Source organism: Tachypleus tridentatus, chromosome 10 (genome assembly GCF_004210375.1).
Source record: "Tachypleus tridentatus isolate NWPU-2018 chromosome 10, ASM421037v1, whole genome shotgun sequence".
Classification (NCBI taxonomy): domain Eukaryota; kingdom Metazoa; phylum Arthropoda; class Merostomata; order Xiphosura; family Limulidae; genus Tachypleus; species Tachypleus tridentatus.
Genome location: NC_134834.1, coordinates 149740747 through 149759728, shown reverse-complemented (window position 1 = coordinate 149759728; position 18982 = coordinate 149740747). Strand labels below are relative to the sequence as shown.

The 18982-nt window shown below is 31.7% G+C and overlaps 1 protein-coding gene across 1 annotated transcript in view; it reads right to left on the bottom strand.

The window, feature by feature from the left end:
- myd (stromal cell derived factor mayday) overlaps positions 1-18982 on the bottom strand; it is a 31608-nt gene that overhangs the window by 6127 nt on the left and 6499 nt on the right. Inside the window, exons 3-5 of the mRNA XM_076464455.1 lie at positions 18714-18821; positions 17979-18134; positions 17131-17294 (exon numbers count right to left, since the gene is read on the bottom strand). Of these exons, the coding sequence (XP_076320570.1) occupies positions 17131-17294; positions 17979-18134; positions 18714-18821 (428 nt within the window). The remainder of the gene's footprint in view (positions 1-17130; positions 17295-17978; positions 18135-18713; positions 18822-18982) is intronic.

Here is an 18982-nt window from a genome sequence, read left to right as displayed (position 1 = left end):
ACAACTGTATTACTAATGACACTGTTTATACCAGTGCCTATAGAACTTACTTCACTGTAATTAATGACAACATATATATAACTGTATTACAAACAAAACTGTTTATACCAGTCATTGTAATCGACCTAATTTGACTATAATAAATGACAACATTTAACAACTGTATTACTAACGACAGTTTATACCAGTCATTATAATAGAACTTGACTATAATAAATGACAACATTTAACAACTGTATTACGAACGACAGTTAATACCAGTCATTATAATAGAAGCAACTTGACTATAATAAATGACAATATGTATACAACTCTACAACAAACAACACTGTTTATACCAGTCATTCTAATAGACCTACCATTACTATAATAAATGACAACATGTATACAATTGTATTACTAATGACACTGTTTATACCCGTCATCCTAATAGACCTAACCTGACTATAATAAATAAAATGGATACAACTGTATTACTAATGACACTATTTATACCAGTAATTATAATACAAGTAACTTGACTATAATAAATGACATGTAAACAACTGTATTACTAATGACACTGTTTATACCAGCCATTATAACAGAACTTCACTATAATAAATGACATGTATACCAGTCATTCTAATAAACATGACTATAATAAATGACAATATGTATAGAACTGTATTACAAACAACACTGTTAATACCACTCATTGTAATAGAACTAATTTGACTATAAGAAATGGCAACATGTAAACAACTGTATTACTAATGACACTGTTTACACCAATCATTATAATAGAAGTAACCTGAATATAATAAATGACATGTAAACAGCTGTATTACTAATGACACTTTTTATACCAGTCATCCTAATACAACAAACCTGACTATAATAAATAAAATGCATACAAATGTATTATTAATGACACTGTTTATTCCAGTCATCCCAATACAACTAACATGACTACAATAAATGACAACATGTAAACAACTGTATTACTAACAACACTGTTTATACCAGTCATTATAATAAAATTTGACTATAATAAATGACAACATTTAACAACTCTTATACAACAACACTGTTTATACCAGCCATTCTAATAAACCTACTATGACAATAATAAATGGCAACATGTAAACAACTGTATTACTAATGACACTGTTTATACCAGTCATTCTAATAGAACTAACCTGACTATAATAAATGGCAACATTTTAACAACTGTATTACTAACGACACTGTTTATACCAGTGCCTATAGAACTTACTTCACTGTAATTAATGACAACATATATATAACTGTATTACAAACAAAACTGTTTATACCAGTCATTGTAATCGACCTAATTTGACTATAATAAATGACAACATTTAACAACTGTATTACTAACGACAGTTTATACCAGTCATTATAATAGAACTTGACTATAATAAATGACATTTAACAACTGTATTACGAACGACAGTTTATACCAGTCATTATAATAGAAGCAACTTGACTATAATAAATGACAACATGTATACAATTGTATTACTAATGACACTGTTTATACCAGTCATCCTAATACAACTAATTTGACTACAATAAATGACAACATGTGAACAACTGTATTGCTAACTGTTTATACCAGTCATTATAAAAGAAGCAACTTGACTATAATAAATGACATGTATACCACTGTATTACTAATGACACTGTTTACACCAGTCATTCTAATAAACATGACTATAATAAATGACAATATGTATACAACTGTATTACAAACAACACTGTTAATACCAGTCATTGTAATAAAACTAATTTCACTACAACAAATGGCAACATGTAAACAACTATATTCCTAATGACACTTTTTATACCAGTCATTGTAACAGAACTAACTTGAATATAATAAATGACAATATGTGTACAACTGTATTACTAATTGTTTATACCAGTCATTATAATAGAACTTCAGTATAATAAATGACAACATGTATATAATTGTATTACTAATGACACTGTTTATACCAGTGTTCCTAATACAACTAACATGACTACAATAAATGACAACATGTAAACAACTGTATTAGTAATTAAATTGTTTGTACCAGACATTGTAATAGAACTAACTTGAATATAATAAATGACAACATGTAAACAACTGTATTACTAACAACACTGTTTATACCAGTCATCCTAATACAACTAACCTGACTATAATAAATAAAATGCATACAAATGTATTACTAATGACACTGTTTATACCAGTCATCCCAATACAACTAACTTGACTACAATAAATGACAACATGTAAACAACTGTATTACTAACAACACTGTTTATACCAGTAATTATAACAGAAACAACTTGACTATAATAAATGACATGTATACAACTGTATTAGTAATCACACTGTTTATACCAGTCATTGTAATAGAACTAACTTGAATATAATAAATGACAACATTTAACAACAGTATTACTAACGACACTGTTTATACCAGTCATTCTAATAAACCTACATTGACCATAATAAATGGCAAGATGTAAACAACTGTATGATTAACAACACTCTTTATACCAGTCATTATAATAGAAGCAACTAAACTGAAAGAAATGACATGTATACAACTGTATTACTAATGACACTGTCTATACCATTCATTGTAATAGAACTAGCTTGACTACAATAAATGACAACATGTAAACAACTGTATTACTAACAACACTGTTTATACCAGTCATCCTAATACAACTAACCTGACTATAATAAATAAAATGCATACAAATGTATTACTAATGACACTGTTTATACCAGTCATCCCAATACAACTAACCTGACTATAATAAATAAAATGCATACAAATGTATTACTAATGACACTGTTTATACCAGTCATCCCAATACAACTAACTTGACTACAATAAATGACAACATGTAAACAACTGTATTACTAACAACACTGTTTATACCAGTAATTATAACAGAAACAACTTGACTATAATAAATGACATGTATACAACTGTATTAGTAATCACACTGTTTATACCAGTCATTGTAATAGAACTAACTTGAATATAATAAATGACAACATTTAACAACAGTATTACTAACGACACTGTTTATACCAGTCATTCTAATAAACCTACATTGACCATAATAAATGGCAAGATGTAAACAACTGTATGATTAACAACACTCTTTATACCAGTCATTATAATAGAAGCAACTTGACTGAAAGAAATGACATGTATACAACTGTATTACTAATGACACTGTCTATACCATTCATTGTAATAGAACTAGCTTGACTACAATAAATGACAACATGTAAACAACTGTATTACTAACAACACTGTTTATACCAGTCATTATAATAAAACTTGACTATAATAAATGACAACATTTAACAACTCTTATACAACAACACTGTTTATACCAGCCATTCTAATAAACCTACTATGGCAATAATAAATGGCAACATGTAAACAACTGTATTACTAATGACACTGTTTATACCAGTCATTCTAATAGAACTAACCTGACTATAATAAATGACAACATTTTAACAACTGTATCACTAACGACACTGTTTATACCAGTGCCTATAGAACTTACTTCACTGTAATTAATGACAACATATATATAACTGTATTACAAACAAAACTGTTTATACCAGTCATTGTAATCGACCTAATTTAACTATAATAAATGACAACATTTAACAACTGTATTACTAACGACAGTTTATACCAGTCATTATAATAGAACTTGACTATAATAAATGACAACATTTAACAACTGTATTACGAACGACAGTTTATACCAGTCATTATAATAGAAGCAACTTGACTATAATAAATGACAATACGTATACAACTCTACAACAAACAACACTGTTTATACCAGTCATTCTAATAGACCTACCATTACTATAATAAATGACAACATGTATACAATTGTATTACTAATGACACTGTTTATACCCGTCATCCTAATAGACCTAACCTGACTATAATAAATAAAATGGATACAACTGTATTACTAATGACACTATTTATACCAGTAATTATAATACAAGTAACTTGACTATAATAAATGACATGTAAACAACTGTATTACTAATGACACTGTTTATACCAGCCATTATAACAGAACTTCACTATAATAAATGACATGTATACCAGTCATTCTGATAAACATGACTATAATAAATGACAATATGTATAGAACTGTATTACTATTGACACTGTCTATACCAGTCATTGTAATAGAACTAACTTGACTACAATAAATGACAACATGTAAACAACTGTATTAGCAACTGTTTATACCAGTCATTATAATTGAAGTAACTTGACTATAATAAATGACAATATGTATACAACTGTATTACAAATAACACTGTTTATACCAGTCATTCTAATAGACCTACCTTGACTGTAATAAATGGCAACATGTAAACAACTGTATTACTAATGACACTGTTTATACCAGTCATTATAATAGAACCTCACTATAATAAATCACAACTGTATACAATTGTATTACTAATGACACTGTTTATACCAGTCATCCTAATACAACTAACTTGACTACAATAAATGACAACATGTAAACAACTGTATTACTAACAACACTGTTTATACCAGTCATTATAAAAGAAGCAACTTGACTAAAATAAATGACATGTATACAACTGTATTACTAATCACACTGTTTATACCAGTCATTATAAAACAAGTAACATGACTATAATAAATATCATGTATACCACTGTATTACTTATGACACTGTTTACACCAGTCATTCTAATAAACATGACTATAATAAATGACAATATGTATAGAACTGTATTACAAACAACACTGTTAATACCAGTCATTGTAATAGAACTAATTTGACTATAATAAATGGCAACATGTAAACAACTGTATTACTAATGACACTTTTATACCAGTCATTGTAACAGAACTAACTTGAATATCATAAATGACAACATGTATACAACTGTATTACTAACTGTTTATACCAGTCATTATAATAGAACTTCACTATAATAAATGACAACATGTATATAATTGTATTACTAATGACACTGTTTATACCAGTCATCCTAATACAACTAACTTGACTTCAATAAATGACAACATGTAAACAACTGTATTACCAATAACACTGTTTATACCAGTTATTATAATAGAAGCAACTTGACTATAAAAAATGACATGTATACAACTGTATTACTAATCACACTGTTCACACCAGTCATCCTAATAGAACTAATGTGACTACAATAAATGACATGTAAACAACTGTATTACTAATCACACTGTTTTACCAATCATTGTAATAGAACTAACTTGAATGTAATAAATGGCAACATGTATACAACTGTATTACTAACTGTTTATACCAGTCATTATAATAGAACTTCACTATAATAAATGACAACATGGATACAATTGTATTACTAATGACGCTGTTTATACCAGTCATCCTGATAAAACTAACCTGACTATAATAAATAAAATGCATACAACTGTATTACTAATGACACTGTTTATACCAGTTATTATAATAGAAGCAACTTGACTATAAAAAATGACATGTATACAATTTTATTACTAATGACACTGTTTATACCAGTCATCCTAATAGAACTAACTTGACTACAATAAACGACAACATGTAAACAACTGTATTACTAACTCTTTATACCAGTCATTATAATCAAGCAACTTGACCATAATAAATGACATGTATAGAACTGTATTACTAACTGTTTATACCAGTCATTATAATAGAACTTCACTATAATAAATCACGTCTGTATACAATTATATTACTAATATCACTGTTTATACCAGTCATCCTAATAAAACTAACTTGACTATAATAAATAAAATGCATACAACTATATTACTGACAACACTGTTTATACCAGTGATTATAATAGAAGCAGCTTGACTATAATAAATGACATGTATACAACTATATTACTAATGACACTGTTTGTACCAGTCATTGTAATAGAACTAACTTGAATATAACAAATGACAACATTTAACAACTGTATTACTAACGATACTGTTTATACCAATCATTATAATTGAAGTAACTTGACTATAATAAATTACAATAGGTATATAACTCTACTCCAAACAACACTGTTTATACCAGTCATTCTAATAAACCTACCTTGACTATAATAAATCACAACTGTATACAATTGTATTACTAATGACACTGTTTATACCAGTCATCCTAATAGAACTAATCTAACTATAATAAATAAAATGCATATAACTGTATTACTAATGACACTGTTTATACCAGTCATCCTAATACAACTAACGTGACTACAATAAATGACAACATGTAAACAACTGTATTACTAACTGTTTATACCAGTGATTATAAAAGAAGTAACGACTATAATAAATGACATGTATTCCACTGTATTACTAATGACACTGTTTACACCAGTCTTTCTGATAGAACTAACTTGACTATAATGACATGTATACAACTGTATTACTAATGACACTGTTTATACTAGTCATTCTAATAGACATGACTATAATAAATGACAATATGTATACAATTGTATCATAAAAAACACTCTTAATACCAGTCATTGTAATAGAACTAATTTGACTATAATAAATGGCAACATGTAAACAACTGTATTAGTAATGACACTGTTTACACCAGTCATTATAATAGAAGTAACTTGAATATAATAAATGACATGTAAACAGCTGTATTACTAATGACACTTTTTATACCAGTCATTGTAATAGAACTAACTTGAATATAATAAATGACAACATGTATACAACTGTATTACTAACTGTTTATACCAGACATTATAATAGAACTTCACTATAATAAATGACAACATATATAATTGTATTACTTATGACACTGTTTATACCAGTCATCCTAATAGAACTAACCTGACTATAATAAATAAAATGCATTGAACTGTATTACTAATGACACTCTTTATACCAGTCATCCTAATACAACTAACTTGACTACAATAAATGACAACATGTAAACAACTGTATTAGTAACAACACTGTTTATACCAGTCATTATAATAGAATGAACTTGACTATAGTAAATGACATGTATACAACTGTATTACTAATGACACTGTTTATACCAGTCATTGTAATAGAACCAACTTGAATATAATAAATTGCAACATGTATACAACTGTATTACTAACTGTTTATACCAGTCATTGTAATAGAACCAACTTGAATATAATAAATTGCAACATGTATACAACTGTATTACTAACTGTTTATACCAGTTATTATAATAGAAGTTCACTATAATGAATGACAACATGTATACAATTGTATTACTGACGACACTGTTTATACCAGTCATCCTAATAGAAGTAACCTGACTATAATAAATAAAATGCATTCAACTGTATTACTAATGACACTGTTTATACAAGTCATCCTAATACAACTAACTTGACTACAATAAATGACAACATGTAAACAACTGTATTACTAACAACACTGTTTATACCAGTCATTATAAAAGAAGCAACTTGACTAAAATAAATGACATGTATACAACTGTATTACTAATCACACTGTTTATATCAGTCATTATAAAACAAGTAACATGACTATAATAAATATCATGTATACCACTGTATTACTTATGACACTGTTTACACCAGTCATTCTAATAAACATGACTATAATAAATGACAATATGTATAGAACTGTATTACAAACAACACTGTTAATACCAGTCATTGTAATAGAACTAATTTGACTATAATAAATGGCAACATGTAAACAACTGTATTACTAATGACACTTTTATACCAGTCATTGTAACAGAACTAACTTGAATATCATAAATGACAACATGTATACAACTGTATTACTAACTGTTTATACCAGTCATTATAATAGAACTTCACTATAATAAATGACAACATGTATATAATTGTATTACTAATGACACTGTTTATACCAGTCATCCTAATACAACTAACTTGACTTCAATAAATGACAACATGTAAACAACTGTATTACCAATAACACTGTTTATACCAGTTATTATAATAGAAGCAACTTGACTATAAAAAATGACATGTATACAACTGTATTACTAATCACACTGTTCACACCAGTCATCCTAATAGAACTAATGTGACTACAATAAATGACATGTAAACAACTGTATTACTAATCACACTGTTTTTACCAATCATTGTAATAGAACTAACTTGAATGTAATAAATGGCAACATGTATACAACTGTATTACTAACTGTTTATACCAGTCATTATAATAGAACTTCACTATAATAAATGACAACATGGATACAATTGTATTACTAATGACGCTGTTTATACCAGTCATCCTGATAAAACTAACCTGACTATAATAAATAAAATGCATACAACTGTATTACTAATGACACTGTTTATACCAGTCATCCTAATACAACTAACTTGAGTACAATAAATGACATGTAAACAACTGTATGACTAACAACACTGTTTATACCAGTCATTATAATAGAAGCAACTTGACTGTAATAAATGACAACATGTAAACAACTGTATTACTAATAACACTGTTTATACCAGTTATTATAATAGAAGCAACTTGACTATAAAAAATGACATGTATACAATTTTATTACTAATGACACTGTTTATACCAGTCATCCTAATAGAACTAACTTGACTACAATAAACGACAACATGTAAACAACTGTATTACTAACTCTTTATACCAGTCATTATAATCGAAGCAACTTGACCATAATAAATGACATGTATAGAACTGTATTACTAACTGTTTATACCAGTCATTATAATAGAACTTCACTATAATAAATCACGTCTGTATACAATTATATTACTAATATCACTGTTTATACCAGTCATCCTAATAAAACTAACTTGACTATAATAAATAAAATGCATACAACTATATTACTGACAACACTGTTTATACCAGTCATTATAATAGAAGCAGCTTGACTATAATAAATGACATGTATACAACTATATTACTAATGACACTGTTTGTACCAGTCATTGTAATAGAACTAACTTGAATATAACAAATGACAACATTTAACAACTGTATTACTAACGATACTGTTTATACCAATCATTATAATTGAAGTAACTTGACTATAATAAATTACAATAGGTATATAACTCTACTCCAAACAACACTGTTTATACCAGTCATTCTAATAAACCTACCTTGACTATAATAAATCACAACTGTATACAATTGTATTACTAATGACACTGTTTATACCAGTCATCCTAATAGAACTAATCTAACTATAATAAATAAAATGCATATAACTGTATTACTAATGACACTGTTTATACCAGTCATCCTAATACAACTAACATGACTACAATAAATGACAACATGTAAACAACTGTATTACTAACTGTTTATACCAGTGATTATAAAAGAAGTAACGACTATAATAAATGACATGTATACCACTGTATTACTAATGACACTGTTTACACCAGTCTTTCTGATAGAACTAACTTGACTATAATGACATGTATACAACTGTATTACTAATGACACTGTTTATACTAGTCATTCTAATAGACATGACTATAATAAATGACAATATGTATACAATTGTATCATAAAAAACACTCTTAATACCAGTCATTGTAATAGAACTAATTTGACTATAATAAATGGCAACATGTAAACAACTGTATTAGTAATGACACTGTTTACACCAGTCATTATAATAGAAGTAACTTGAATATAATAAATGACATGTAAACAGCTGTATTACTAATGACACTTTTTATACCAGTCATTGTAATAGAACTAACTTGAATATAATAAATGACAACATGTATACAACTGTATTACTAACTGTTTATACCAGACATTATAATAGAACTTCACTATAATAAATGACAACATATATAATTGTATTACTTATGACACTGTTTATACCAGTCATCCTAATAGAACTAACCTGACTATAATAAATAAAATGCATTGAACTGTATTACTAATGACACTCTTTATACCAGTCATCCTAATACAACTAACTTGACTACAATAAATGACAACATGTAAACAACTGTATTAGTAACAACACTGTTTATACCAGTCATTATAATAGAATGAACTTGACTATAGTAAATGACATGTATACAACTGTATTACTAATGACACTGTTTATACCAGTCATTATAATAGAAGTAACTTGACTATAATAAATGACATGTATACAACTGTATTACTAATGACACTGTTTATACCAGTCATTGGAATAGAACCAACTTGAATATAATAAATTGCAACATGTATACAACTGTATTACTAACTGTTTATACCAGTCATTGTAATAGAACCAACTTGAATATAATAAATTGCAACATGTATACAACTGTATTACTAACTGTTTATACCAGTTATTATAATAGAAGTTCACTATAATGAATGACAACATGTATACAATTGTATTACTGACGACACTGTTTATACCAGTCATCCTAATAGAAGTAACCTGACTATAATAAATAAAATGCATTCAACTGTATTACTAATGACACTGTTTATACAAGTCATCCTAATACAACTAACTTGATTACAATAAATGACAACATGTAAACAACTGTATTACTAACAACACTGTTTATACCAGTTATTATAATAGAAGCAACTTGACTATAATAAATGACATGTATACACACATGTCTTACTAATGACACTGTTTATACCAGTCTTTATAAAAGAAGTCTGGGTCTATGTAGTAAGGATAGAAGGAACAAAATCCCTGGTAAAAATGTATGGCTCCCAGGATATGGATAAAGATGGGAAACCTGCAAGAGAGGTCCTTGAAAATGTATAATGAACAGTGCAACAAGATACAGGCCCAATTGATGAATGAAAGAAAAAAGATAGGAGAGTACTGTAAACCACCTGGGTGAATTAAGTTCAAGGAACAGTGAGACAGTCTTGAAGGGGAACATAAAGGTAAGAAGAATAAGGAAATGAGAACCATCTGTATAATACGCATCTGAAAATTGGTAATTCTGAATGAGAATGAAACAAAATTACAGAAAAAGGTGATAAAAAGAAGGCAGGAAATAAATAGGACAAATGGGTCATACTCTAGATCAGGGGTTTCCAACCTTTTGGCACTCGCGACCCCTCACCTAAAAGTTTGAAACCCATGTGACACCCTACTTAGGGCTTAATATCAGCAGCTTAATTTTTCGTTTATTTTCTGTAAAGGAGAGGGAAAGAAACATCTAAAAAAATATATTTAAAAATTCTGTAATTATTTATTAGCAAATTAAATCACATTGGTCCAACCTGAATTCACAAAAAGAACATATATTTCTTAAAATAATATTAACATAAGTTTGAACAGCTATCCAACCCAGCTTGTGAGATGCCTGATGTTGCATTTCAGCAGCAAGCTTTGAAATTCATGGCCGAGCATTTGTTAGAGCCAGTCTCATGTCATCTCCAACATCCAATCTGTTCCTATTCTTTGTTTTTATATTGACAAGAGTGGAAAATCCTGCCTCACACAAGTAGGTAGAAGCAAATGAAACAAGGACACGTAAAGCTATCATGCTGACTTTGGAGTATGACTGATACATAGCGCACCAGAGCTGAGTCACGGATTTCACCTTGAAGAGATCACGAGCTGAAGAGTCGTTCCTTAGATCCAGAAATTCATCTTGGATATCATCTGGGATGCTGGATACATCAAGTTCAGTACAAAATGGGTTCCTTACCAGGGCCTCCTGTTCCTGTGATAGCTCAGAGAAGTAACGCTCAACTTCCTTTTCTAGAGACTAAATATGTTCGGTGATCTCATCCTTGAGGAACTGATCCAGTTGGATCTGAGACTCATTCGTCACTCCACAAAGTTTTTCAAACATAGCAATGTTTCCAAGATTGGTTTTCCGACGCAAATTCTGCAGTTTGGAAACAAAGCCCGAAGACTATCTTGAAAAAGGAGAACATGTGTTTCCCTTCCTTGAAGCTTCAAATTGAGCTTGTTCAGCTGGTCAAAAATGTCAGCTTGGTATGCAACCCTTTTATTCCATGCTTCATCTTCAAAGTGAGCTACAAGATCTTTCCTTTCTTGAGTCTCCAGGAATAGTTTTATTTCATCTTTCATTTCAAAGACACGATTAATAACGTCTCCTTTCGACAACCAACGTACTGCTGTGTAGAAGAGAAGGACTTCGTGGTCAGCATTCATGTCTTTGCATAGTTCTTTGAATAGGTGAGTGTTGAGTGCTTGAGTCTTCACATAATTTACAATTTTGATTACAGATTCAAGCACTTCCTGCAGAGAGGCAGGGAGAGTCTTACTGGTGAGAGCATATTGGTGAATCATGCAGTGGATGCCCTTTGCTTGAGGTGCTAACTTCTTCACTCTCGACTGGAATCCTGATTTCGATCCCAGCATAGCCGGTGCCCCATCCGTACAAACCCCACACACGTTTTGCCATTGAAGATCTTTGTCTTGAAAAAAAGTTGAAACTTTTTCCATGACATCATCAGCTTTTGTTGTGGTTTCAAGTGCACTGCAGAATAAGAATTCGTCTTTGATGTCACCTGAATTAATGTATCTCACGAAGACAAACAACTGAGAACATGAACTTACATCTGTTGACTCATCGAGCTGAAAGGAGAACAAAGGGGAACCCTTGATTTCAGTCAAAACCTGTTCCTTCACATCCATACACATTTTAGAAATGCACCTCTGTATAGTATTATTTGACAGGGATACTTGCTGCATCTTCTTTGCACTGGCTTCTCCAAGAATAAGATTTACTGCTTTCATCATGCAGGGTTTAAAAAGTGTTTCTCCAATCATTTGAGGCTTTTTTTGTTTAGCAATTTCAAATGCAATCTCATATGAATCTTCCACTACGTCTGCACTCTGCTGCTGAAACGACCCACTTCTATCGATTCTTTGGCTTTTAAGACACTGTTCATGCCGTTTAAAGAAATCCAAACCCTTCTTTGCGTGTTCTGGATGTTTCGTCTCGAGATGACGCTTGAGTTTTGATGGTTTCATTGACTCTGTACTCAGGACAGCATGGCACGAAACACACTGTGGTTTCTCGATGCCGTCGTTGGCGAGCACAGTGGTGAAGCCAATGTTGAGGTAGCATTCTGAGTATCTGCGCCGTTTAGCCATGGACACAACTCAACTCTACTGCTTACTTATCTCCTTGTTAAAATAAAATAAAAATGTTGAATAATGAATGCTTTGGCAACTGTAGATCTTACACTGACTACTTGTGGGGGTTGCAGGTAGAGTAATGATGGGGTAAGTATTGGGAGGGAAGGGAGCGTGGCCAGTCGCACGATTCATCATCCACCAATCAGCAATGGACATGTGACTCACGTGTCAACAGCGAGCACACACACACTTAATCACAGCTAAACAGACACACAAGCATACGTACATGCGCGTGCACTCACATACTTGCTATTCACTAGTACACACATACATATAGCTGCAGACATAGGTACATTCACTCACAGGCACGCATACATACACCCATAATATCACCTAAGACATTGAACTAACGTAGCACACGGTGCTTTGCACCGAAACAAAAAAATGTAAGAGCATGAAAATGTAATTAATGAAATAAAATTAATGTTATCCCAAGCTACTTCTAACAAGGCTACGCGACTCCCCTGCCAAGGCTGCCAACCCACCGGTTGGGAACCCCTGCTCTAGATGATGCAAAATCCTATTAAGGACAAGGGTTAGAGTGAGGAGGATGGAGGGGTGGAAGAGAGTGGGAGAGGACATAGGAAGAAACACCTTTTGGTATAAGGAAAGGAAAATGGTCATGTACAGGGCCACCTGGCACTCAGCCAAGGAAGAAAATGACAAGCCACCATTGAGTAGTTAGGTAAGATGGACATAAATACAGTTCACAGAATGAATGTCAGAAGAAAAGGGATTGGTGATGACTATTAGCACAAGATCTGCCACCAACACTGAAATACAAAGACAGTGAAAGGCAGGAGGAAAATGACAAGAATAATGACACATGAGCATAAAACTTATTCTGGTGGACACCAGAACGAGTAAAGTATCTGTGAGAGGATGGAGAGAAGATATCCCCCAAAGAAAATGGGATGTATGAGACTGAAGCAACAGAGAGATAAAATTAGGGAGAGAAAGAAGGGTGAAAAAGACAAGTGAACTAAAGCAGAACTGGTCAATGAAGATCATTTAAGAGGAAGGCTCATTTAGTGTATTCAAGAGGAGCATGTAAAACTAAGACTAAACCCCACCAGAAATGAGAAGGGGTTAACAACCATTTGTTGACAGAAGGCATACTGGCTGAGAAATAACTTAAGAATCTAGTATATAACATCCAAAATACCAACATAATGAGAAAATGGGCTCAAATGTGTATGTAAAAATTCTGAAAGCATAAGGCCTTTGAATGGAGCCTCATGGATAGATGGGGTATGAAATAACAGTAGAAAAGACTGAATGGAACATGTCTAAGTAGGGGTAGGAAGTGAAACATGTTAAGAATATAGCAAGGAAGTCAGACATAATAATGTAGAGTGGATACCAGGCAGCATCCAAATGTCAGAAATACTTCCTTCCTGTAAAAATGTGCCTCATGCAGAAAGAGAAGGGAAACCAGACTGAAAGATGGTAAGGAAATGCAGGAAATAGTGAAGCATGGTCCTGTCACCATAACACTATAACTCAAAAAGGAGAACAATAGTTCTTAAGAAGAAAATCTTGGGTCTGCAAGATCTGCTGTGAAAGACAAGAGTGCAAACCCCAAAGGAAGAAATGGTTCCAAAGAAGTCAGAGTCCCAAATGCAAAATAAACTATAATGTAGGAAGAAAAAGCAAAATGAAAAGCCAAATAACCAGACATGCCATATTTCATAGACAAAGAAGGTGAAACTCATTTGAAACAAAAGGAGAAGAAAAAGCCAGAAAGTATCAAACATTGAGTGGATGTGCAAAAAAGATATATCCTCACCAACCAAGTAATCATCACTAAAGAAATAAAAGAGAAGAGGAATGACCCACGAATGGACTAAACAAAGTAAACAGTCCAATAGATGAATACCAGCCCTGTGCAATAAATATGACAGACAAATGGCCTCAAAGTACCAAAGAATACAAAAGGAGCCAATCCTGAGGTGAAGGGAAAAGCAAGAAATTGAAAAAAGAATGGACCTAAAATGGATAATAAAAAGAGAATAGATGCATAGGAAAGTGCCCAACACATTGACCATTGTTACCTGCAGACCATGTGAAAAATATTATAGATAGGGTCAAAGGGTAGAGAAAATAAAAACAGAAGAGGAGAAAGGAAAAGCCCAAGGTGGACAAAAAGTAAAAAAACAGCAGAGGAAGAAATGGGTATCCACATAATCATATTTCAGTAATAGCCACTGAGGAGAAAAATGACAAACCAGATGTCTGGAAGAAGAGAAGATAAAAATCAAAACATGAAGGCTTAGAATCTGGAATAGTGAGGAAAAGACTGAACCAGACAGAGAATAAGAGTAAAGAGAAGTCAAGAAAAAGGAAAAATCTGGGAAGGAAAAAAGGACAGAAGCTATATAACACAAGTCCAAATTACCAGGGAAAAAGGAGCTCTACTTAAAACAATCAGGAAAATAAATGGAGTTAGATGATCAATAGGTGTTAAAGAAAGAGGAAGGACTGCAGTAAAATGCAGACCTTGATTGACTGAGTCTCAAAAGCAGGCAAACAAAGGATGGAGGGAAAGAGCAGAATATGATGAACAAGTTAAACAAATAAAAAAAAAAAATCAAAGTCTACAACAGCCAACCTGAACCATGAAGAAGTGTTTCGGATAAAAAGTCGAATTATGAGCAGTAGTACAAAAAGGCAGGAGTGAAACATATGAAATTGTGAAGATAGGGAATCAGAAAGTGAAACAGAAGGAATGAGCTCAATCCACAAACTGAACAGAAAAGATATGAATTAAAGGAAATTGAGAAAGAAAAAGAAAGTACCCTAAATAGCAGGACAATAGCATGACTCAAGTCATGAACTTGAGTGTTGCAAATTGTAATGACAACCAAGAAGACAACCAAGAAGTGAAGACCTGAGAAACCTAAGTCATGGAATGATAAAATGAAAATTAATAAAGAATGAAGCAAACTATAAGAAAAGGAACATATCTGAGAATGGTATTCAGAGAGAGAAAGGAAAGTTGAGGTCAATTAATGAATGGAAAGGTACTATTCAAAGAAAACAGATAAAGGTCACAGTCCAACATATTATTCCTGACTGAGAAGAAAATTAATAGGACAGAAGTAGGAGATTCAGTAAATAAAAGTCATCTACAAAATGTTGAACAATAGCTGCAAAGACATTGATAGCTAACAAGCCTCCAAATGTTGCATGAGAAATAAAGCCTAAATATGAATTACTTCAATCACCTAGGACTAAGTATAAATCCCCATCTTTGAGAACACATGATAAAGGTTAAAGCTTTTAAAACAAAAGCCATAGAAAAACAAAATTGAAAGTTGCTTTTAAAATGTTATTCTGAACAAATTAAACATAACTACATATGCCAGGTTGAAGAATGAAGTTTACACAAGTGCAAATGCACTGGAGGTGTGTTGCCCTCCTATTGGTAGTGGGCATTGTTGCATGATTACACGATTGTGCAGTAGTGCAATTCATGTTAAATCATTTGAAGTTAGGTAGGAGTTGTCTAAAAGCTAGTCGCATACAAGTCTCTTTGGCAGATGCACAAGGAAGATGGCTAATACTGTGTAATGATGTGAGTTCTCTCAGAACATAGCTTTAAAATAAAACACAAAAGCACATTAAAAATACACTGAACTCTGACTCACATTACAAATATGCCGTGTTTATGCACAAGTCTGAACTCCTCTCTACATTACGACACCAAATGTAAACACACTCAATGTAGTCTTTAGAAAACTACATGAACTCAAGGTTACATTGCAAACAAACCCTGATTGTGCTTATACACTTGCATGAACTCCTCCAATCATCTTCCCTATAACAGAAGGTTGGCTAGGTTTCTCTCAGTGCAGTTTTTTATTGCCTAAGTTTGCTTACCAGAAGTTCTTGTCTATTTACTTTTCCATCATGATTAGTGTCAATGAACTCTTTAAACTCCCTAATTCTCTCCTTCTTCCAATTTTCTTCACTCAATTTACTGTCATCATCTTGAGGCATCTCTGCAAACTCAGTTTCTGACAACTGTTCATCACCATCTGTATCTGTAAGGAAACACGCAAAGTTGTTGCTGATAAATTCACACTAGTAAAATTTTCACACAAATGTTCCAGCCCAAAAGAGAATCTAATGCCATAAAGGAAAGCTTAACACAAGTAAATATTCACACAAATGTTCCAACCCACAAGAGAATCTAATGCCATAAAGGAAAGCTTAACACAAGTAAATATTCACACAAATATTCTAGCCCACAAGAGGCCTACATTTAAAGTAGTGAATGATAATTTCACACTGTAGTACAATCTTCATACACACAGGTTCTAGCCCACAAGAGAATCTAATGCCATAAATGAAAGTTTCATCCAAATGTTCCAGCCCACAAGGCCTACAGTTAAAGCAGTGAATGATAACTTCACACTGTAGTACAATCTTCATACATGCAGATTCCAGCCCACAAGAGGTCTTATTATTGTCAGATTATCCAAATTAAACCCAAATACTTTACTGTTAAGTGTCAGACATAACTAAACCTACACACTTTACATGACAATTAAACATAAAACATAAAATATTTTATTTGATTTTTTTCAGTACTCATTCTTCAAGTACATTACCAGCATCTTCAAATAAATGTAATCTATTTGTTGCTTTATAACTACTCAGTATTAATTAACAATTATAATTAACATTTTTATATATGCACAACGAAACATTGATTTCTAACTTACCAAGATTACTGATGATGTCATTCACCATATTTAATAATGACACATGGCTATGCTCTGGATGTCGAAATGTTAAGAATTCATCAATGTTGAGGGCATCAGGGTCGGAGTTGGCTGCTTCAAACCAAGCTGCTTTGTCAAGTAATATCTTCTCTTTCACTACAAACAATTATAACCTTTATTCACCATTATATCACCAATGTAAAACATCTGAGAAAGATAAAGCATACCTCTGTAAACATCCTGTCTGTAACTGGTTGCACTGTATTCCAACATAATATATACTGATATAACATAACCATAGACTATTCCATAGTAGTTAAAAGTTTTACCATATGTATATTTTTCCATCATTGTTCATATTCAGAGAATTTACAGGCAGTACTAACATAAAGTTGAATGAGCTACATTACTATAAATTACTCACTTGCAGCTCTTCACATTTGAACAATAAAAACAGTCCCTGCCAAACTGTCCACAGAGCCTGTCAGCAGGTTTATTGTGACTAACATGTATTGACTGAATTGTCACATTTCTATTAGTAAAAGTTTCTTTGGTTTATAATGTTTAAAAACTTTGCACCAACAATCCATAAAAATTATAAGACACTTTCAAGAATTGCCTTGTTAAGAAACAATATTATGAATACATACTTCAGACCTTTGTCTTAAAGGACACATTGCTGTGATAGCACCACATTGAGACTTCATCATTAATAATACAATAATTACAACTTACATTTGCGATCCAATGTTTTATGATTTTCTGAATGGTTTTCAGCGAATGTTTTATTGAATCCTTGTTCTAACATGAAGTTCAAGTGGTACTCCTCCCAGCTGACACGGCCTACGATTAGAGAGAGTGATAACAACCATTAACTTTATAATGAAATATGAAACTATTAAACACAACCTAAGTAGACTCAGGTGGTATTAATGATAAGTGCCACAATGTAATGTAATACTCCTACCAATTCATACACATAAACATACAAATTCTTACATTTT